Raw genomic sequence first — 23,476 nt, 5'->3', positions numbered from 1 at the left:
GACTCCGTCTCAAAAAAAAAAGTGAAAACATGAAGATCTTGAAAGAGGGTATTAATGAATACATAGAAATGCTGAGAATAAATGAGAAGCAAGGCAAGTGGAATTACACGTCGGCCTATACATCTCGGCCTATACAGCATTCTCTGTCCTGCTTCTGCACAAGACCCACTCTTCAGGGATGTTTGTGGTCTCACCTCTTCCAGTGAAGCCTCTTCAACCACATCACTCTGCCTTTTCTGAAGGCCCATTGTACTCAATACTGTAACTCGGTATTAAGTAATTAGGCAATGATGCGAAGCTATGGGCCTGCTGTATTTTATCTCCAGGACTAGATCATATATACTGTGAAAGCAGCTTCCTACCTTTGCATCCTCCTGCAAATCCTAGCAAAGGTACTAACAGGTACTCAGCTAGAACTGCCGGAATAAGTGCACCATACCAACTCCCCTTCACAAACCAACCTTTGCCCTCCTCCTCTCTTGGCCCTGCCTTTGCCCTAGGCTTCTTTCATCCCATCCCCAAAGGTCCTCTCAAATTTAAGGCTAACTACTCCCTAACTGGCCAAATTACCAATAATTTTCCAGGTTGTTTCTCAAACAGATATGTACAGAACTCGCCCTGTCACCCAGGCTGGAGTGCAATGGCATGATCTTGGCTCACTGCAACCCGTCGCCTCCCAGGTTCAAACGATTCTCCTGCCTCAGCCTGATGGGAAAAGGGAGGTTTTTTATTGAGACAGAGTCTCACTCTGTGACCCAGGCTGGAGTGCAGTGGCAGGTTCACAGCTCCCTGCAGCATCACCCTCCTAAGCCCAAGCAATCCTCCTCCCTCAGCCTCCTAAGTAGCTGGACCACAGGCACATGCCACCGAGCCCCAATACTTTTTGTTTGTTTTTGTTTTGTTATTGAGACAGAGTCTCACTCCATCACCCAGGCTGGAGTGCAGTGGCTTGATCTCGGCTCACTGCAACCTCTGCCTTCTGGTTCAAGCAATTCTCCTGCGTCAGCCTCCCAAGTAGCTGGGATTACAGGCCCCCACCACCATGTCTGGATAATTTTTTTTTTTTTTTTTTTAGTAGAGACAGGGTTTCACCATGTTGGCCAGGCTGGTCTCGAACTCCTGACCTCAAGTAATCCACCCAACTCAGCCTCCCAAAGTGCTGGGGTTACAGGCGTGAGCCACCGTGCCTGGCCAAGACACTGAAGTATCTAATGAGATGATACAGAAAGAAAAAAAAGAGGAGACAGCTAAGGAATATAGAAGCCACTATAGAAGGTATAGGGAACACAAAAAAATATCAATTATTATTTAAAAAAAAAGAAAGAATAGGAAAAAAAATTTTTTTTTTCATTTTTTTAAATGAGACAGGGTCTCACTATGTTGCCTGGGCTGGTCTCCTGGACTCAAGCCATTCTCCTGCCTCAGCCTTCCAAACTGCTGGGATTATAGGCGTGAGCCATTGCGCCCAGCCAAGAATAGCAATTTTTAGCCTCAGAGTTTTTCTTTTAAACAGGTAACTGAAAGGCAAGCCTAAGTGTTGGTTTTCCTAAGGACAAATAATATCAAATTTGGCATGAGTGCAACAGCTGGGCTGAATTCACAGAGGATGCCAACCCCCAGTAAATGGGAAATTAGGATCCAATTCAGCATAAGGTTCTTACTGTTTCAACCCAAGTGACCTGGTTCACTTCTCTGAAAGTTCTTCAGAGAAATGGGGGCATTTGTAAGTATCTCAAGGCAAGGTGTGAAACAATCTGCAGCCTGATTTGCCACAGTACATATGCCATCGTTCCCTGCCCCAGACAAATGAACGGTTGGCTTATGTTATCCAAGGTAACAGGCAACCTCTTATGACATAAGAAAGAGAAGAACTCCAGGCAAGCCAGCCTTCAGATGCTGGCCACCCACACTCTTGCATACGAGGTAAGAGAACAAGCATCTCACTCGTTCACAAGTCACAGCCTGACTAATGAATCAGACCTTGACAAGTTTTAGGAGGCTTTACAAGAATCAAGAATGTGGGAAAGTAACAGTAACTGTTTAAAAAAAAAAAAAAAAAAATCCAACATCAGCATGTTTTAGATACGAGGGTAGAGAGAAACTGTCTTCCTTTAGAATCTAATTAACTTTTCCTTCTTTTTTTTTTTTTTTTTTTTTTTTTTATGAGACAGAGTCTCACTCTGTCGCCTGATCGTGGCTCACTGCAATCTCCGCCTCCCGAGTAGGTGGGACTCCAGGCACATGCCACCATGCCCGGCTGATTTTTTGTATTTTTAGTAGAGACAGGGTTTCACCATGTTGGCCAGGCTGGTCTCAAACCCCTGACCTCAAGTGATCCACCTGCCTTAGCCTGCAAAAATGTTGGGATTACAGGCGTGAGCAACTGCACCCAGCCCTGATTTTTCTTTACATACCACCTGATCCATATACTTATTAGCAGGTTCAAAAATTCCAAACCTCACATCATTCCACAGTTTCTTGGGCTCTCCTCCTCCTGAGATCCCAAAGCTGGAAGAAAAGACAGAGAAGGGCCCACCTACCCCGAGAAAGCTTGGGAAAGCATCTGAAGCAAGTCTGAAAAAGGTTGCCTGGAGACCAGATGATCTTGAACTTTAGTTGCCTTGACAACAGTGTGGCTCTTTCTATTGTATCTGTAGGGCTGGCCCCAGTCATCAAGGGCTAGCAGTGAATTTCCTGACTCAAAATAGACACACTTCTGTAATCAATGACATCACACTCCAACAAAATATAACTTTGTAAATACTTTATAAATGCTTCCCGATGTGACAGAATTGGAACGTCAAGAGTTTCTACATATAGAAGGTATTACATAAAGGCTGGGCACAGTGGCTCACTCCTGGTAATCCCAGCACTTTGGGAGGCCAAGGCAGACAGATACCTTGAGCTCAGGAGTTTGAGTCCAGCCTGGGCAACATGCAAAAACCCTGTCTCTACAAAAAATACAAAAATTAGCCAGGCATGGTGGCATGTGCCTATTAGTCCTAGCTACTTGAGCTGAGGTGGGAGGATGGCTTAAGCCCAGGAGGCAGAGGTTGCAATGAGTCTAGATGATGCCATTGCACTCCAGCCTGGGGGAGAGAGCCAGACCCTGTCTTAAAAAAAAAAAATTAAGACAAAATTACATAAAACCTATACAAATTCAACTATGAAATGGTTCTCCCAATTATTCAGAACTGTAAGTACAGACAACCATAGTTAACTCAATATTCAATTCCAGTATTGAATATTAATTCCTCTATTTGACAGAAACCTGAGCATTTGTTTCCTGTAAACAGGTTTATCTGCTCAGTGCAGGTATGCACTGCTTGTAGGCATCTGGGCTGTTGCTACTGTGGACCCTGAGCAAAGGAGTCAAGAAATGGGACATAAGCCAGCTAGAAAAAAAGGGGCCTGGGCCTGCACAACAGTGTGGCTGAATGACATCAAAACTGATCCTTCAGCAGGAGGAATAGGGAAACCACTCCCAGGTATGTATGAGCAAGCCACTAGGGCAGAAAATAGCTGCACAGCTCTCTCTGTCTCTCTCTCTCACACATACACACACACACGTGCATGCGTGTGTGCGCACCAAACACTGTTCCTTCTCATTCATCACATTTCCAAATCCACATTTCCTGGTCAATAATAAACACAAAAGTAGTACTTCAACTCCCTTTGAATCCAATAGAGTACTGCATCAATCAGGTAGAACTTCATAAATAAGATATAGCTAACAACTTTTTTCTTTTTTTTTGAGACAGTCTTGCTCTGTCACCCAGGCTAGAGTGTAGTGGTGCGATCTGGGCTCATTGCAACCTCCGCCTCTGGGGTTCAAGGGATTCTCCCGACTCAGCCTCCCGGGTAGCTGGGACTACAGGCACACACCACCACGCCTGGCTAATTTTTGTATTTTTCATAGAGACGGGGTTTCGCCATGTTGGTCAGGCTGGTGTTGGACTCCTGACCTCAGGTGATCTGCCCGCCTCAGCCTCCCAAAGTGCTGGGATTACAGGCGTGAGCCACTGCACCTGGCCTAATAACTTTTTTTTTTTTTTAAGTATACTAATGGCATTTAAAATTTAAAATAATCAGGCATTTTGGGCCTGGCATGGTGGCTCACACCTGTAATGCCAACATTTTGGGAGGAGGAGGTGGGTAGGTCACCTGAAGTCAGGAGTTCCAGACCAGCCTAGCCAACATGATGAAACCCCGTCTCTACTAAAAATACAAAAATTAGCGGGGCATGGTGGCGTGTGCCCATAATCCAGGCTACTTGGGAGGCTGAGGCAAGAAAATCACTTAAACCTGGGAGGCAGAATTTTCAGTGAGCCAAGTTCGTGCCGCTGTACTCCAGCCCGGGAGACAGAGCAAGACTCTGTCTCAAAAAAAAAAAGAAGTGAAAATAAACCAAATTATAGAATAGTATAAATGGTATGATCTCATTTATGAAGGATAAATATATACACATACACACACATGCACTTTTACAGCATTTGCAATTTCTTCTTTTTTTTTTTTTGAGACAGAATCTTGCTGGTCGCCCAGGATGGAGTGCAGTGGCGCAATCTTGGCAAACCACAACCTCTACCTCCAGGGGTTCAAGCCATTCTCCTGTCTCAGCATCCCAAGTAACTGGGACTACAGGCACCCGCAACCACACCCGGCTAATTTTCGTATTTTTAGTAGAGACGGGGTTTCACTATGTTGGCCAGGCTGCTCTTGAACTCCTGACCTCGTGATCTGCCTGTCTCAGCCTCCCAAAGTGCTGGGATTACAGGTGTGAGCCTCAGCACCCAGCCAGCATTTGCAATTTCTATAAGCATATATAATAAACTACTAATCATGGTTATCTGCAGAGTTAGAAAAGGATACTGGGCAGGGGAAAAGGATTTAACTTCACTATGATCCCATTTATTCAGGAAGAAAAACATACATTATAAACAAATACGTATGCATGTGGTTACATAGCAATGAAAATTTCTAGACACTTATGTGAGAAAGTATTAAGAGTTACCTCTACAGACTGAGGATGGGGGAGGTAGGGGAAGGAAAGGGGACTTAAGTCTCATACATTCTGCAGTACTTGAATTGTTTATCATGAACATGCATTGCTTTTATAATTTTTAAATGATGTCTCTTTTTTAATTAAAATAACCATATACTCAAAGATAACTGACAGCATGTATCAGGAACCTTTTAAAATGGTCACATCCTCTGACCTCTTTAGAAGTGAAATAACTATTGGGAAGGAATATAGCATGGAGTTAAAAGCTCTTGGGGCCTGGTGCAGTGGCTGTGAGAGGCTGGAGTGCAGTGAGCTGTGATCGCACCACTGCACTCCAGCCTGGGTGACAGAGCGAGACCCTGTCTCAAAAAAAAAAGAAAGAAAAAAGAAAAAAAAATGGTAGATTCAAGAAGCCAAACAAATTATTCTGGCATGTATCATTTATCTGTTTATACCCACCCCAACTCTTCTATCTCAAAAGGACTCAAAGCTACTAATAAAAAAATTAATACAACAGCGTAAAACAAAATAAAAATAAGTGGAGAAGAAAACACAGCCATTTATAGTATACACTGCTGTGAACTATGAAAACTTTAGAGTCTATTTTAACAACAATAAAACTCTACTTGGTCAATTTGCCTAAGGCAGACCTTAAAGGTGGCTATTAGAGTGATAACCAGAGAATTAAGCATTTTTAATTTAAAGGATGTTAAAAACAAAAAAGTACAAAACCAATTTTTTCAAAGATTTAGGTAAACTGCAACAACGGCACAATTCTCTGGGGAGAACCCAAATCGCAAGCTTAAACAAATGACTCCTTCCCATAGACAAAAGCAGTCAGTCCCACAGCTCAGTACAGCATAGCCCCTACAACTCAGAGAATAGAAAACGTCAGATCTCGGTAAAATTTGGGGGATGCCAGTTACCAGGAATCATCAGAATTCCAGCTGACCAGGTTCTTTTTTTGTTTTGAGATGGAGTTTCACTCTTGTTGCCCAGGCTGGAGTGTAATGGTGAGATCTCGGTTCACCACAACCTCCGCCTCTCAAGTTCAAGCGATTCTCCTGCCTCAGCCTCCTGAGCAGCTAGGATTACAGGCATGCGCCACCAAGCCCAGCTAATTTTGTATTTTCAGTAGAGACATGGTTGCTCCATGTTGGTCAGGCTGGTCTCGAACTCCCGACCTCAAGTGATCCATCCGCCCGCCAAGGTGCTGAGATTACAAGCATGAGCCACAACGCCCAGCGTTTTTTCTCTTTTTTTTTTTTGAGACGGAGTCTTGGTCTGATGCCTGGGCTAGAGTACAGTGGCGCCATCTCAGCTCACTGCAACCTCCACCTCCCAGGTTCAAGGGATTCTCCTGCCTCAGCCTACCTAGTAGCTAGGATTACAAGCATCCGCCACCACGCCCGGCTAATTTTTGTATTTTTAGTAGAGACAAGTTTCACCATGTTAGCCAGGCTGGCCTCGAACTCCTAGCCTCATGTGATCTGCCTGCCTTCGCCTCTCTAAGTGCTGGGAATGATGACAGGCATAAGCCACCTCACCGGACAGACCAGGTTCATTTTAATCACAGAAAGCTTGGTGAATCTTACCATCTTGGAAGAATACAGTGTAACTATTTTTCTCAAAGCCGGTAATAAATTGGCCTGAGGTAGGACATCCAAGACTCCTGAGGGGAAAAAAATATCTGAGCACTAATTACAGTTTACAGCGCTCAGTGTCCCTGATGGTCTTATTTAAACATTAATCTGGGTTAGCTTCCAGAAGAGCAAAGGAGCTGCTATAATCCAGCCTCTGGCCTATTTGCCTTTTAATGCACAGTGATCAGATTTACAGCCCTTTGCCTGATTCAGCGTCTTTTCAGAATGTTTGCATTACGTAAGTGTAATCTTCCACTTTGACTGCCTTTGAGCCACTACAAGGACATTATTAGCCAATACAACTAAGTGCACTTGAACTTCAAATTCTAATTGGAAATGTATGTATTTCATGAATTATTCAAATGTAATCATTTTCCATAGTTTTTCCTTAATATTACTCACAATTAACATTCACTGAACATTTTTACTATATAACAAGTACTTTGTTTCTTAAGTATGCTTTCATTTAATTTCCACCTCTCTTTAAGAGGCCAGATCTCCCTCTTTTTTTTTTTTTTTTTTTTTTTGAGACAGCATCTCGCTCTGTCTCCCAGGCTGGAGTGCAGTAGGGTGATCTCAGCTCACTGCAACCTCCGCCTCCCGGGTTCAAGCAATTCTCCTGCCTCAGCCTCCCTAGTAGCTAGGATTACAGGAGTGCACCACCATGCCCGGCTAATTTTTTTGTATTTTTAGTAGAAAGGGGGTTTCACCATGTTGGCCAGGCTGATCTCAAACTCCTGACCTCAAGTGACCCACCCGCCTCGGCCTCCCAAAGTGCTGGAATTACAGGCATGAGCCACCGCGTCTGGCCGTAAATCTCCCTCTTAAAGAAAGAAAAAACAGGCCCCAGTCTCGAACCTTCCATGCGTAAGTCTCTAGCGAAGGAATAACATGCAATTTTATTTGCTGAGAGGCAGTACAGCCTTCATGGTTATGAGAAGGAGCTCTAGCATAAACTGGCCAGGGTTTAGGCCTGCTGTCACTCAGTAACTGTGTATAACCAATTACTTCATCTCTTGGTGCCTCCGCTTCCTCATCTGCAAATGAGGATGTTAACAGTACTAAGGAGTTGGTGTAAGGATGCAGGGAACTAATCCATATAGAGTACTCTGAACTCTGGTATATAATAAATAGTAGTGTTATTGTGTATCTATTTTTGTGTTTTGTTTTGGTAATTTTCTACTTCTGGGGGGAAGTCCCATTCAGGTGCCGTCTCTCTCACGAGAGAGAGAGCTGCTGTTCTTTCTCTATCTTTTGCCTATTAAACCTCTGCTCCTAAACGCCCCCGGAACAACAAAAAAAATTCTACCTGTGATACTAGTTTTCCACTTTTAATGATAACAAAAAGTTTCCTCTATGAATAAATTAATTTAGATATGAAAAAAACAGTGAGTCAACATTAAGAAAAGCATAAAGGCTGCCCAGATTAAGTGAGACTCAACATGACACCAACTCGCCAGGGCTGAGCCACACCAGCCAGAAATGAGTGCTTCTTCCTATTCTCTAAGAGCCTAGTTTTTCTCCTAGCTGAGGACCAGGCACTTTTTTTTTACTATCACTCATGACTTCCCCATATTTGCACTCCTGGCAAGATGAAAGCATCTGACAGGTGCAGACTCCATTCATGTGCTTCCGCTTCTTACAACCTTTTTCCACCCAGATTTCCAATCACTAGCACCACAAAAGCTGGCAAACTGAGTGTTCTCGCCACCCACTGGCACCCCAATGAGAAGCCCTTGGGGCACAAGCCAACTGACCTTCAGGGCTTTGAAGATGACTCCCGGGTGCCGGGGAGAGCGGGTGGTGTTATTCTCTAGTAGCTGCTCCAAAGCACGCCGAAGCCCAGAAAAGTCCGTGGGAGGGTTGTAAGTCCTGGTTCCCTTGTAGTGAATGGAACTAAAGGCTTCAGGGAAGCGGCCCAGCTTCCGGAACCGGTCCTGGATGAGCTTCTCTGGCACCTCTGAGGGGTGATCTATACAAGCAGAAACACAGGCACATGGGTAGTGAGAGACATTTAAAAAAAAAAAAAAAAAGAAAAGAAAAGTAGGCCAGGCACAGTGACCCACGCCTGTAACCCCAGCACTTTGGGAGGTCAAGGTGGGCAGATCACCCGAGGTCAGGAGTTCAGCCTGGCCAACACGGTGAAACCCTGTCTCTACTAATACAAAAAAATTAGCCAGGCGTGGTGCTGCATGCCTGTAATCCCAGCTAGTCCGGAGGCTGAGGCAGGAGAATCACTTGAAAAGTGATTCTCCTCCAGGAGGCGGAGGTTGCAGTGAGCCGAAATCGTACCACTGCACTCCAGCCTGGGAGACAAGAGTGAAACTCTGTCTCAAACAACAACAAAAAAATCTTTCATTATAAAAGTAAGATACAAGGCTGGGCGCGGTGGCTCACGCCTATAATCCCAACACTTTGGGAGGCCGAGGCGGGTGGATTACGCGGTCAAGAGATGGAGACCATCCTGGACAACATGGTGAAACCCCATCTCTACTAAAAAATACAAAAGTTAGCCGAGCGGTGGCAGGCCCCTGTAATCCCAGCTATTCGGGAGGCTGAGGCAGGAGAATCGCTTGAACCTGGGAGGTGGAGGTTGCAGTGAGCCAAGATCATGTCACTGCACTCCAGCCTGGCGACAAAGGGAGACTCCGTCTCAAAAAAAAAAAAGTAAGATACGGGTGGGTGCACTGGTTCACACCTGTAATCCCAGCACTTTGGGAAGCTGAAGTGGGTGGATCACCTGAGGTCGGGAGTTTGAGACTAGCTTGGCCAACGTGGTAAAACCCCGTTTCTACTAAAAATACAAAAATTAGTCAGGCCTGGTGGGGCACACCTGTAATCCCAGCTACTCAGGAGGCTGAGACAGAAGAATTGCTTGAACCCGGGAGGCAGAGGTTGCAGTGAGCTGGGATAGCAACACTGCACTCCAGCTTGGGTGATAGAGCGAGACTGCGTCCCAAAAAAAAAAAAAAAAAGGAAGATACTCTGACTCAAATACGAAGTACATAAGCAGGCAGAACTAATCTATGCTGTCAGAACTCAGGTTACCCTTTCCTGGTAAAGGGCATGAGGAGGGCTTCTATGAGGGCTGGTGTCCCAAGGTCTAGCATTGAGTGCGCAGGGGCATTCAGGCAGTGAAAACTCATCACATGATACTCTTGATATGATGTGCACTGTTCTATACGCACATTATACTTCAAGGAGGAGTCTTTTTTCCCAAAAACCCATTCATTGTGGGAAAAATCTAGATGTGCCAAAGCATAAAAGGAAAGAAATTATGCCCTCTGCTCTCACCTACTTCCTGAAAGTAACCACAGCTCAATGTTGGCCCTTTCAGACATTTTTCCTACAGACTTAGCAACATATATATGCGACTTGCTCTTTTCTCACTTAATAACATACTGTAAGTACCCGTCCTTGTCACAATACACTGAAAAGCAGCAATACAGTCTTTGATCCTATGGATATACTTAACTAATCACCTTACTGAGGAACTTTTACAATTCTCTGTACTTTGGAAATGCTGATCTTTTGTGAGGAAGCTCTGGGCAAACGACCCATGTATAAGGGTATTTGTTTGTCCACACTCTCACCATGTGTCCAGAAACTTGGGCAGCCATAGTGCAGATGGATTCAATAAATGTTTTGATGATAAAGGTTGAAAGAACTTTTTAATTTCCTTTTTATTTATTTATTTATTTACTTACTTACTTACTTTTTGAGACAAAGTCTCACTCTGTTGCCCAGGCTGGATGGAGTGCAGTGGTGCAATCTCCGCTCACTGCAACCTCCACCTCCAGGGTTCAAACGGTTCTCCTGCCTCAGCCTCCTGAGTAGCTGGGATTACAGGTGCCCACCACCATACGCTTGGCTAATTTTTGTATTTTTAGTAGAGACAGGGTTTCACCATGTTGGCCAGGCTGGTCTCAAACTCTGATCCTCAGGTGAGCCGCCTGCCTCGGCCTCCCAAAGAGCTGGGACCACAGGTATGTACTACTGCATCTGGCTAACTTTTAAATTTTTTGTAGAGTCAGAGTCTCGCTATTTTGCCCAGGCTAGTCTCTAACTCCTGGGCTCAAGTGATCCTCCCGCCTCAATGTCCCAAAGTGCTGGGATTACAGGCATAAGTCATCACGCTCAGCCTAAAATACAATACCTTTTAAGGGGCTGGTTATTTCAAAATCCTGAACTGACAATTAAACGCTCCCCTCACCGACACTGTAAAGATCCAAAGTGGCATAAAAGTATTGATCACAGGAGGCAGCTGAAAGTGAGCATTTCTCACCTCCTCTCCTTTTCCTCGAGGCACCTGCTAATTAATCTGCTCCTTCACTGGGGAACGTTTACATGTCTTGTCTTCTATAGGGCATGTGTCATTGGTACCACCAGAATCAACTGGTGCAGTCCTTCAGATTTAACCTCTTTTATGGCCTGCTCTGTCCAGTTCCCTCCTACTGCCACCGCCCTGGCTGAATCCCAACCACTTCTCACTTGACTGACTTGACATCCTGCTGACCGGTCCCCCTGCCTCAGTCATGCTGCAATAGGCTGCCAGGGAATCTTTTGAAAATATACATCTGATCATCTCACTCTCTGCTTAAGATCCTTCATGGACTCCTGCCATACTTGAGAACTGAGTCAAGGCCACCCATGATCTGATCCCTGAGTCTCTCCATCATTCCCTCCCACACAAGCCATGCTTCAGACAAGGCAGTGGGGGTGGCAGAGGAGGAGCTGCATTCAGTGGGCAGGGGGAGAATGAAGAGGGGTAACTAGAGGAGGTCAGAGACAAAGGCAGGAGTTAGTGATGGCACTACATTTAGGAGTTTGGATTTTATTTTGATGTAGTCAGAAGCCACTGACAGGTTGCAAGCAGGAGTATTACATGACCTGAAGTGTAAATTAAGCTTTTGAAAAGATCACTCTAGATGCTACATGGAGAATGCATCAAAGGGAGTTAGAACGGAATTTTGGAAGCACACTGCAGAACTACTTCCCTTGTCTCTTTTTTCTTTCCTTCTTTTTTTTGAGACAGGGTCTCACTATTGCCCAGGCTGGAGTGCAATAACACGATCAAAGCTCACTGCAGCCTCAACCTCTCAGGCTCAAGGGATCCTCCTGCCTTAGCCTCCCAAAGTGCTGAGATTACAGATGTGAGCCACCACACCCAGCCCTACCTGCAGTTCTCTGAACACAACTTGTTCCTTGACGCTACTAGGAGTTTGCTCTTCCTAGAGCATCTTCTTCCCCTCCTCCATCTAGCCAAGTCTCTCAGAGCTCAAATGTCGCCTCTTCTTTCCTAGATTCCATAACGTATAGCGTCCCTGCTCCAGACTCCCACAGCTCCGTACCTACATCTACTACAGAACAGAACACTGTGTGGTCGCCCCAACTAGACTGTGAGCTCTTCAAAGACAAGAAGTGTTTTTTCTGCTCTGTGCCTCAGTGCTCAGCACATGACATATGCACTCAATAAACTTTGATGACTGAATGAACAAGTGAAGACTGCAATTGTTTCAGGGGCCAAAATTACTGCTCCCCTCCAATCTAATCTGTTATTGCACCTTTCCCTCATCCTCCTACCACTCAGGTGACGATCTTGCTTCCTATTTCTCTAAGAAAACAAATAAGAACTCACACACACACTTCTCATGTCCACATCATCTACTTATCTGCGACCATGTCCATATCTTCTACTTTCTTTCCCAGTGTTATGGATGAACTGTCCATGGTCCTAAGGCGAACCCTTCCACTCATGCATCGCTCCAACTGTTCCTGCTCTCTTACATCTACATTCTTCCCTCTCTAATGAATCACTCTCATCGTACATAAATATCTGCAATACCTCACATCTTACATTTTAAAAAAGAAAAATCCCTTGAAATCCCACATCAGCCTCCAGCTACAATTTCATTGTTCTTCTTTGCTTTATAGAAAGGAGCTGTATGGCTCTGTCAAAGAGCCCAATAAACTCACCACAGAATTTCTGCTCCTAATCTTATTATTTTTTTAGAGACACGGCCTCACTATGTTGCCCAGGCTGACCTCTAACTCTTGGGCTCAAGGGATTCTCCCACATGAGCCTCCCAGGTAGCTATAATTACAGGCACTTGCCACTGTACCTGGCCTCCTCCTATTTTCTCTTGATCCCACTCTGATCAAGCTTTTACCCCCCACCATCTCAGGGAACAGGTCTTTCCCAGATCACTAAGGACTTATATATTGTCAAAGCCAATTGGCAATTCTCAATCTTTATTCTAGTTGACCTATGAGCAGCTTGACATGTTTGATCACTCCATCCTCCTTCCAACACTTTCCGTGTCTTCTTTGGACAGAAATCTTCTGGGCAATCCACTACCAATAAGTTGCTATTGCAGCCCAAATAGCTGCCTCCTTGTACCCATAAAGGTCGAGCTGTGACACTGTACCCCATCCACTCACCAGAGCCCAGTAGTTGGGTGTGCACAGTCTCATGGAAGATGATAACTGCAGGGCCCAGGGTGGATAAAGGGACATCCAGGCCACAGCGAGCAGTGGTGGCCTTGAGCTCCTTGGTGAAGTGCTTCAGATAAGCTTCTGAGGCATCCCCAAGGAATTTGAAGAGGTCGTTATGCAGCCGGTCTGCATGAGTTCGATAGATGACGAGGTCTGAGATGGCCAGGACCTTAAGCAGCAGCCGTGTTCTCTGGCTTAGATTCACGGTGGCCCCCAGGAGCCCTTCCGTATCGATCACTGCTACTTTGTGAACTGGGTCATAGGCTGCCCACACTCCCACAGTGCAGGACTCCTGGGTAGGGGAGGTCTTGAAGACTTCACGACCATAAAAGAAAGTGTGGTTGAGAGTATGAGACTTTCCATCACCAGTATTTCCAAAAATGGAAACCACTTTCAGATGCTGATCAGGTTTGCAGTCCAATTTTCTAATGAAGTCCTCTTCATTTGTTACCTGCAAAAAAAAAAAAAAAAAAAAAAGACTATGAAGTAGAGAAACTGTAAAAGCACTAGAAACACCTACAAGAATAAATGCTTCGCAGGGACAAGGAACTTGATTGAATTGTCAAGAAAAGGAAGTTGCAGGATAATAGCTCCCACCTCCACCCTTAGCAAACAGCTCAAAGGAACCTCTGAAGCTTTAGTCAGGGAAATAACTTAGTGGCCATGAAAAGAGCTAAAACTATAAAAAGAAAAAAGAAAAGAAAAGAAACAAAACAAAACCAAAAAAAAAGAGGTAAAACCATGAAACTCTTAGAGGAAAACAAAGTAATTAACCTTTGTGACTTTGGATTAGGCTATAGCTTCTTAGATAGGACAACACAAGCACAAGTAACAAAAGAAAAAACAGATAAGGCCAGGTGTGGTGGTTCACCATGTAACAGTGGCACTTATGGGAGGCTGAGGAGGGAGGATCCCTCGAGCCCAGAAGTTTGAGGCTGCAGTGAGCTGTGATGGCACTACTGCACTCCAGCATGGGTAACAGAATGAGACCCTGCCTCAAAAAAAAAATAAAAGAAAGGGGGGTGGGGCCAAGTGAGGTGGCTCAGGCCTGTAATCTCAGCACTTTGGGATGCCCAGGCGGGCAGATCACTTGAGATCACGAGTTCCATACCAGCCTGGTCAACATGGTGAAACTAAATAAAAGTCTCTACTAAAAATACAAAAATTAGCCGGGTGTGGTGGCACGTGCCTGAAATCCCAGCTACTCAGGAGGCTGAGGCGGGAGAATTGCTTGAACCCAGGAGGCAGACTGCAGTGAGCCGAGATTGTGCCGCTGCACTCCAGCCTGGGTGACAGAACAAGAACCTGTCTCAAACAAATAAAATAAAATAAAATAAAATAAAATAACAAAATAACATAACATAAAATAACATAACATAACATAAAATAAATCTAATAAGACTAGTATTCCAAACATACAAAGAAATCTTACAACTCAACAATGAAGATAAGCAACCCAATTAAAAAGTAGGCAAAGAATCTGAATAGACATTTCTCCACAAAAGATATGCAAGCAACTAGTAAGCATCTGAAAAGATGCTCCAAGTCCTGAGTCACTGAGAAATGCAAATCAAAACTACAGTGAGCTATCACTGCATATCCACCAGAATGACTACGACCAAAAGACAACAAACGGCTGGGCACAGTGGCTCACGTCTATAATCCCAGTACTTTGGGAGGCAAAAAAGAGAAGACAGCTTGAGGACAGGAGTTTGAGACCAGCCTGGGCAACATGGAGAGACCTCTGTCTCTACAAAAAAAATTTAAAATTAGCTGGGCATGGTGGTATGCGCCTGCAGTCCTAGCTACTTAGGAGGCTGAAGCAAGAGGATCGTTTGAGCTCAGGAGTTCGAAGCTGCAGTGAACCATGATTGCACCACTGCACTCCAGGCTGGGTGACCGACGACAGAAGCCCTGTCTCTAAAAAACAAAAAAAAAACAAAAAAAAAAAGACAACAAGCATTGGCAAGGATGTACAGAAATCACAACGTTCATGCACTTCTGGTGGGAATGTAAAATCACATAGCCAGTCCGGAAAACAGCTTGTCCACTCCTAGCTATATACCCAAGAGAACTGAAAACACATGTCCACACAAATCTTCTAAGTACGTCAATGTTCACAGCAGCATTATTCACAACAGCCAAAGAAGTGAAAACAGCCCAAATACCCATCAACTGACAAAATGTGGTATATCCATACACTGAGTTACTATATGCAGTCATAAAAAGGAATGAGCCACTTCCTCCCCTTACTTCAGTATGCGTCGGTTATTCTCACCTTTGGGACATTTCTTATGTTCTTACTTTGACCTGACTCGGCAGAAATTCCTATCTATGCCTTGACTGTCTTCTGTCATGCCTGTGCCACTTCCTCCTTTCACAGTCTTCCTAAATCTTTCTTAAACTTCAGAGGGGGCTCTGAATGCTACAGCAAGGCTGCATATTCCTGCTGTTGCGAAATGATGTTCATTGTATTGAAGTAATATCTACTGACCTAGTATTGGTTGTTTTTTCTCTTTTCACTATACTATTTCCCTATTGACTTGTTAGGATTGGTCAGAAAATAGATAAGACTAGCAAATTGGAAGGGAATCATACATCTGAAAGATTCTATTGGAAAATGTATCCTGAATCATTTCAATCAGCTTTTTAGTGGAGAAAAACTATTATGATAGCAGATATTCCTAAAATCCACAGTGGTCTTTTATTTTTCACTTACCTAACCTTAGACTGAAACAATGAGAAAAGTATGCAAAATACAGTCACATTTCTCTTATTCTAAAGACACTGTCTACGGCCATACCACCCTCAACACGCCCAATCTCGTCTAAAGACATTAAAATGCTTTTCACAATTATAATTATGGAATTTGTAATATACTGTATATTTCCAAAGTATTTATTAATAATTCAGCCCTCCAAATGTGCTTATAACATGGACAAGTGAGAGTTCTGTACCTACGTCCCACCCCCAATTATCATATGGAGAGGCTAAAGTGTAAATATTTCCCCTATAGAAACAATACAAATTTCATTTAGGCACGGTGGTTTATGCCTGTAATCCCAGCACTTTGGGAGGCTGAGATGGGCAGATCATCTGAGGTTGGGAGTTTGAGACCAGCCTGACCAACATGGAGAAACCCCATCTCTACTAAAAATACAAAATTAGCCAGGCATGGTGGCACATGCCTGTAATCCCAGCTACTCAGGAGGCTGAGGCAGGAGAATCGCTTGAACCCAGGAGGCAGAGGTTGCGGTGAGCTGACATCACACCACTGCACTCCAGCCTGGGCAACAAAGCAAGATTCCGTCTAGAAAAAAAAAAAGAAAGAATACAAATTTCACTGTTACCTAATAACATTTAGGTAGAAATGTTAGGAAAACGTTTTTGTGAAATGAACGCAGCTGGCTATCAAACAATATTTGCTTGACATTGCTGGGGTAACCACAACAAAAAAGAATGAAGTGCTGATACATGCTACAACACAGATGAACCTTGAAAACATGGTAAGTGAAAGGAGCCACACACAAAAGACCACATAGTGTACGATTCCATTTATATGAAACGTCCAGAGCAGGCAGATTCACAGACAGCAAGTAGATTAGTGGTTGCTAGAGGCTAGAGGGAAGAGGGAGAGACTGCTAAAGCTGGGTTTCTATTTGGAAAGATGAAAATATTCCAAAATTAGATAGTGGTAAGGATTGTACAACTTTATGAACATACTAAATACTGAATTATATACTTTAAACTGGTGAATTTTATGGTATGTGAATGACATCTCAATACAGTTTTTGGTTTTGGTTTTGTTTTTTTGAGACGGAGTTTTTGCTCTGTTGCCCAGGATGGAGTGCAGTGGCGTGATATTGACTCACTACAACCTCCACCTCCTGGGTTTAAGTGATTCTCCCACCTCAAACTCCCGAGTAGCTAGGATTACAGGCACGCGCTGTCACGCCCAGCTAATTTTTGTATTTTTAGTAGAGACTGGGTTTCACTCTGTTGGCCAGGCTGGTCTCAAACTCCTGACCTCAGGTGATCCACCTGCCTTGGCCTCCCAAAGTGCTGGGATTACAGGTGTGAGCCACAGCACTTAGCCAAGTTAATGTATTGGTCAAACCTCATCTACCATAATTCTCCTCCTAACAGTTTAAAGAACACTGCAGTCCTTATAAAAAGCCAGGCCATGAAGAACGATACCTAGGGCCGGTGAAATCCCAGACTGGAGCTCCTGAAAGATGCTCAGAACTCCTATTCTCGGAATACAGAACCCCAGGGTCAAAGCTCCTAACTCAAAGAGCTTATGGCTACTCAGGTGAAAGGAGTTTCTGAGGAAGCTTCACATCAAGTATCTTCCAGCCAACAGAGAATAAGACACATTGCTGATTTTTCCTTTTTTTTTCTGTTTTTGTTTTTTTGGTGTGGTTTTGTTTTTGTTTTTAGACGGAGTCTCACTCTGTCGCCCAGCCTGGAGTGCAGTGGCGTGATCTCAGCTCACTGCAAACTCCGCCTCCCAGGTTCACACCGGTCTCCTGCCTCAGCCTCCCGAGTAGCTGAGACTACAGGCGCCTGCCACCATGCCCGGTCAATCTTTTTATTTTTTAGTAGAGACAAAGTTTCACTGTGTTAGCCAGGATGGTCTCGATCTCCTGACCTTGTGATTCGCCTGCCTCGGCCTCCCAAAGTGCTGGGATTACAGGCGTGAGCCACTGTGCCTGGCCCTTTCTCTCTTTTTTTTTTTTTTGAAACAGGATTTCGCTCTGTCACCCAGGCTGGAGTCTGGGGCACAATCTCGGCTCACTGCAACCTCCACCTTCTGGATTCAAGCCATTCTCCTGCCTCAGCCTCCAGAGTAGCTGGTATTACAGGCACGTGTCACCACACCCAGCTAACTTTTTTTGTACTTTTAGTAGAGATGGGATTTTGCCATGTTTGCCGGGCTGGTCTCAAATTCCTGACCTCAGGTGATCTGCCCCTCCGCCTCCCAAAGTACTAGGATTATAGAGGTGAACACCTTCTGATTCTTGAGTCTGCTTGTTTGATAACAGAGAAATATACAGACCACTCAGTGTGAAAATATGATAAACCTTTGTTTCCTATAATCTCAAGATAGTCAACCAAATCCCCGTGCTTTGGGAGGCCAAGACAGGAGGATCGCTTGAGCCCTGGAATTCAAGACTACCTTAAGCAACATAGCAAGACCCCAACTCTACAAAATCAAAAAATTAGCTGGGTGTAGTCATTCACACCTATAGTCCTAGCTACTCAGGAGGCTGGGACACGAGAATCACTTGAGCCCAAGAGGTGGAGGCTGCAGTGGGCTGAGATCGTGCCACTGCACTCCAGCCTGGGTGACAGAGCAAGACTCTAACTGGAAAAAAAAAAAAAAAGTAAACCACTCATTATTCTATTAATGACATCACTATTGTTTCATTATTAAGAGCCTGAATATTGCTGATAATACTAACAGTTCACTGAATGCCGGCTACAGTGACAGTGCCCTTCACTAGAACCATGACGGCAGGGCCGTGTCTACCTTATCTTTACATGCAGAGCGCTCAGGACACCGCCTGGCACACAAGAGGAGCTCAGTGTGCAGCTGCGGACTGAATGAGTGAGTGAATAAACACCAGGCACCTTGCTAGGTACCCAGGTACCTTAAACACTTTTCCCACCATACATCTTCCACAGGGCTGAACACACAGCAGCATTTCATAAACTTGGTGATGGGTTAAGTGATCTAGCAGACAACAGAGAGAAACAAGAAGTTACACAGAACAGCCCATTTTGGACCCGTGTCACCCAGCCAGCCTGGTCCCAAGCTGCTAAGTTGGTCAGCAAGAAGAAACAAAACGAAAGCTCTGTGAAGCTCTACCAGCATGGAGTCAGGTGAGGTCAGGGTGGCTGCTGGAAGAGCCATCCACCTGCTCGACCAGGCCCGGTATGGAAGACCAGGCCTGGGGATTTTCTCCCCACGGAAATCTACTCTGTCGTGACTCTTCACAAACAAAACAGCCACTGCTATCCAGATTATCTAAGAGCAGGCACCTGAAAGTGGGGACACGGGAACATTTAGGGAAAGAATGAAATGTCTCGAGATTCATATTAAGTGTCCACCAAATGATATATATATATACACACACACACACACAAATAACTCACATGGGATGGAAAGAAAACACTCCTTGCCTGCATGTGGTGATACCATTTAGGCTTTTGGTGTCCGGGGGTGTGTCAAGTGCAGATGTCCATGTGTTGGGCCTATAGATGAGTCCAATGTAAATAATCCTCCTGGGAGGAGGAACTCAAAGGCCCAGGCTGTTTGTTTCTACTGACAAGCAGTGAACAATCCCTTAACATGCACCGACTGCATTTTCTTCGTGTAAAAGGAGGCTAGGCCAGGTATGGTGGCTCACACCTGTAATCCCAGCACTGTGGGAGGCCAAAGCAGATGGATCACTTGAGCCCAGGGGTTTGAGACCAGCCTTGGCAACACAGCAAAACCCCATCTCTACTAAAAATACCAAAAATTGGCCAGGCGTTGTGGCACGTGCCTTTAGTCTCAACTACTCAGGAGGCTGAGGTGGGAGAATTGCTTGAGCCTGGGCAGAGTTTGCAGTGAGCTGAGATCAAGCCACTGCACTCCAGCCTGGGTGACAGTGAGACCCCGTCTCAAAAAAAAAGGAAAAAAGAAAAAAACAAAAAACAAAAAAAGGAGGCTATAACCATCTTTGCAGGTGCTAATTAATCAAATAAACAAATAATGCGGGAAAATGCTGGCACACTGAAACCATGCTTCACTTCTTCCTTGTCTGCCTTTCATGTTACTTTGCTTCTTGATAATACTACTAAATTCATCCTTAACACAGGAGGATTTTCCTCTAAGCCAGAAAGGAGAGAACAGCCTAGCCTAGGTGGTAGCAAGACTGGTTTTCAGTCAGGGAGGCAAAGGCAGAGAAAAATAAGAAGATTCCCTTTGATAAAGGAAGGGGCGAGGAAGGGGCGAGGCTCCAGCTCTACTTGTTCGGCCTGTCTACACTCAGTGACCCCATGCTGCTCCATTCCTGGAGTGAAACAGGTTACCTGGCCCTGAGCTCGGCCAACTGGCCACCCCATCCAAGTCGACAACATGTTTGAAATGGTCACTGGCCCTTACCAACAGCAAACACAGGAGGGACACCAAAGCCATCCCTCCCTAACTTTTGCCTTCCATCTTCCCTGAGCTTGCTAGGCCTCAGGCGACTCCAAAACACCTGAATGCCACTACAGGCTTTGCCATGGTGTGGCCTTGGGAAAGTTACTTAACTACTCAATGCCTCAGGGAAATGAGATAATAACATGTCCAGCTCCTAGCGACACTCAGCAGACTAAGAGGCAAAGTATGCAAAAGGCATAGCACAGTGCCTGGCATGGAGTAAGCACTCGATATGTGAACCATTATTAAAGACCAGCCCAGGCCGGGCGCGGTGGCTCAAGCCTGTAATCCCAGCACTTTGGGAGGCCGAGACGAGCGGATCACGAGGTCAGGAGATCGAGACCATCCTGGCTAACACGGTGAAACCCCGTCTCTACTAAAAATACAAAAAACTAGCCGGGCACGGTGGCGGGCGCCTGTAGTCCCAGCTACTCGGGAGGCTGAGGCAGGAGAATGGCGTAAACCTGGGAGGCGGAGCTTGCAGTGAGCTGAGATCCGGCCACTGCACTCCAACCTGGGCGGCAGAGCGAGACTCCGTCTCAAAAAAAAAAAAAAAAAAAAAAAAAAAAAAAGACCAGCCCACTGGGAAAACACCCAGGTGCACAGCAGCAGCAGCTGGGCTTACACCTAATGAATTGCTCATTTGGGGGCTGATTCAGCAATGTGGTAAGATCGAAATGAATTCTACCTAAAACAAAAGATCTCACTGCTCACATCAGATAACCTTCTCCTGCTAATCAAAACACATTATTATTATTTTTTATTTTTTATTTTTTTGGAGACAGAGTCTCGCTCTGTCGCCCAGGCTGGAGTGCAGTGGTGCGATCTCTGCTCGCTGCAACCTCCACCTCCTGGGTTCACGCCATTCTCCTGCCTCAGCATCCCAAGTAGCTGGGACTACAGGCGCCCGCCACCATGCCCGGAGAATTTTTTGTATTTTTAGGGAGACGAAGCTTCACCGTGTTAGCCAGGATGGTCTTGATCTCCTGACCTCGTGATCCGCACCTGGCCAAAACACATTATTATTCATATTGGCTTTATAGCTGGCTCTTTTTTTTTTTTTTTTTTTTTTTTTTTTTTTTGAGACAGAGTCTTGCTCTGTCGCCCAGGCTGGGGTGCAGTGGCCGGATCTCAGCTCACTGCAAGCTCCGCCTCCCGGGTTTAGACCATTCTCCTGCCTCAGCCTCCCGAGTAGCTGGGACTACAGGCGCCCGCCACCTCGCCCGGCTAGTTTTTTTTTTTTTTTGTATTTTTTAGTAGAGACGGGGTTTCACCGTGTTAGCCAGGATGGTCTCGATCTCCTGACCTCGTGATCCGCCCGTCTCGGCCTCCCAAAGTGCTGGGATTACAGGCTTGAGCCACCGCGCCCGGCCATAGCTGGCTCTTAGTAACCATCTAATATTGTATTAATCTTTACAAGGCAGGCGTGGTGGCTCACGCCTGTAATCCCAGCACTTTGGGAGGCCTAGGAAGATTGATCACTTGAGGCCGGGAGTTCGAGACCAGCCTGGCCAACGTGGTGAAACCCCATCTCTACTAAAAATATAAAAATTATCTGGGTGTGGTGGCACATGCCTGTAATCCCACCTACTTGGGAGGCTAAGGCAGGAGAATCACTTGAACCCAGGAGGTGGAGGTTGCAGTGAGCCGAGATTGCACCACTGCACTCCTGCCTGGCTGACAGAGTAAGACTTGGTCTAAAAATCTTTACAAAACCCAGCAGCACCTCTCTGTCTCCCTCCAATTCACCCAAAGCTTTTTACTTTGTATAGACTTCTGAGAAGAGTCTGTAAAATGAAATATAACCGTACTCAATGATCCCCCACCACAGTTCCTTCTTTTTTGAGACAGTCTAACTCTGTCGCCCAGGCTGGAGTGCAGTGCCCAATCTCGGCTCGCTGCAACCTCTGCTTCCCGGGTTCAAGCAATTCTCCTTCCTCAGCCTCCTGAGTAGCTGGGACTACAGGAGCGCACCACCACACCCAGGTAATTTTTTTGTATTTTTAGTAGAGACAGGGTTTCACCATGTTGTCCAGGCTGCTCTCGAACTCCCTGACCTTAGTTGATCTGCCTGCGTTGGCCTCCCAAAGTGCTGGGATTACAGGAATGAGCCCCTGCGCCCAGCCCCAGTTTAGAATTCAGAATAGTTCATGGTAGTGAAAAGTGTCCAGCAGTCAACTTCCGACCAAAGCAGGCCAAGGGAATAATGACGGTCTCCCTCGAGAGATTCCTTCTAGGCCCTCACAGAATCATTCTAGAATGAAAGACCATGCACCAGCTTTGTTCCAAGGAGGCCTGAAAAGGGAAACCAAGAGGTGAGGAAGGAACTAAAGAGCCTTGGAAGGAAGGAAGTTCAACGCAGCACAGTCAGAGACTCTAGAAGTTAAACCCCAATGAACCTGGAAAACACTCTTAAGTAGTTCGGCACCAAGATCTTTTCAGTGCTGGTCCCTGGGAAAAAAGGACTTAATCTGCACCGACTACAATCACACATTCCTCCAATTTTTTTTTTTTCTGGAGACAGGTCTCGCTCTATTGCCTAGGATGGAATACAGTGGGTCACTGCAGCCTCAACCTCTCAGGCTCGATCAGTCTCCTGCCTCAGCCTCCCGGGTAGCTAGGACTACCAGCATGCACCATCATAGCTGGCTAAACTGTTTATTTTTTGTAGATATCGATAGGGTCTATGTTGCCCAGGCTGGTCTTGAACTCCCAGCCTCAAGCAGTCCTCCTTCCTTGGCCTCCCAAAGCACTTGGGATTATAGGTGTGAGCCACTGCGTCCAACCCCATGGCCTAATTTTCAAACAGGATTTTACCTAAACTATGTCAAACAGATCAGTAGCCAGTCTATTTTAAAGTCCAAATGATAAGGAGATTTCCTTCCAATAGCAAGGTTTAAGTTCTATTAAACCTGTTTCCTCAACACAGCAAGTTTAGAAATGTTCTGTTCGTTCTATCCTAAAGGGCGTGTATACTTCACGTTTATCCATGTACATGTTGCTGGAGTTTCACATAAAACCACAATCATTTCTCAATCAAATGTTTTCTGAAGACACTGAGGTCACGGGGTTGGTCTCACAAACACACTGAGCACATTTGGCAGGGGCAAAGCTCACTTTCTTCCACTCCAGTGTCCCCAA

General features: G+C 45.2%; 1 protein-coding gene and 1 long non-coding RNA gene across 6 annotated transcripts in view; one reads left to right on the top strand and one right to left on the bottom strand.

The window, feature by feature from the left end:
* LOC105494296 (zinc finger FYVE-type containing 1) overlaps window positions 1–23,476 on the bottom strand; it is a 62,064-nt gene that overhangs the window by 14,900 nt on the left and 23,688 nt on the right. The window contains exons 3-4 of one of the 4 annotated variants that reach the window (XM_011762596.2): window positions 13,090–13,594; window positions 8,406–8,620 (exon numbers count right to left, since the gene is read on the bottom strand). In XM_011762596.2, the coding sequence (XP_011760898.1) occupies window positions 8,406–8,620; window positions 13,090–13,594 (720 nt within the window). Of the gene's footprint in view, window positions 1–2,457; window positions 2,841–8,405; window positions 8,621–13,089; window positions 13,595–23,476 lie in introns of those variants that run through there. The other 3 variants (XM_071099903.1, XM_011762599.2, XM_071099904.1) reach the window with 3 other exon arrangements.
* On the top strand, window positions 1,794–12,139 carry LOC139364252 (uncharacterized). 2 transcript variants are annotated; one of them, XR_011625756.1, is made up of 3 exons: window positions 1,794–1,923; window positions 3,297–3,488; window positions 11,952–12,139. It is a non-coding gene; the product is annotated as an uncharacterized lncRNA (long non-coding RNA). The 2 variants fall into 2 exon arrangements; XR_011625755.1 differs by lacking the exon at window positions 1,794–1,923 and adding an exon at window positions 2,672–2,823.

The sequence above is a fragment of the Macaca nemestrina genome, chromosome 7, assembly GCF_043159975.1.
Source record: "Macaca nemestrina isolate mMacNem1 chromosome 7, mMacNem.hap1, whole genome shotgun sequence".
Lineage (NCBI taxonomy): Eukaryota > Metazoa > Chordata > Mammalia > Primates > Cercopithecidae > Macaca > Macaca nemestrina.
The sequence above is the reverse complement of the archived record's forward strand: the minus strand, read 5'-3'. Positions and strand labels throughout refer to the sequence as shown.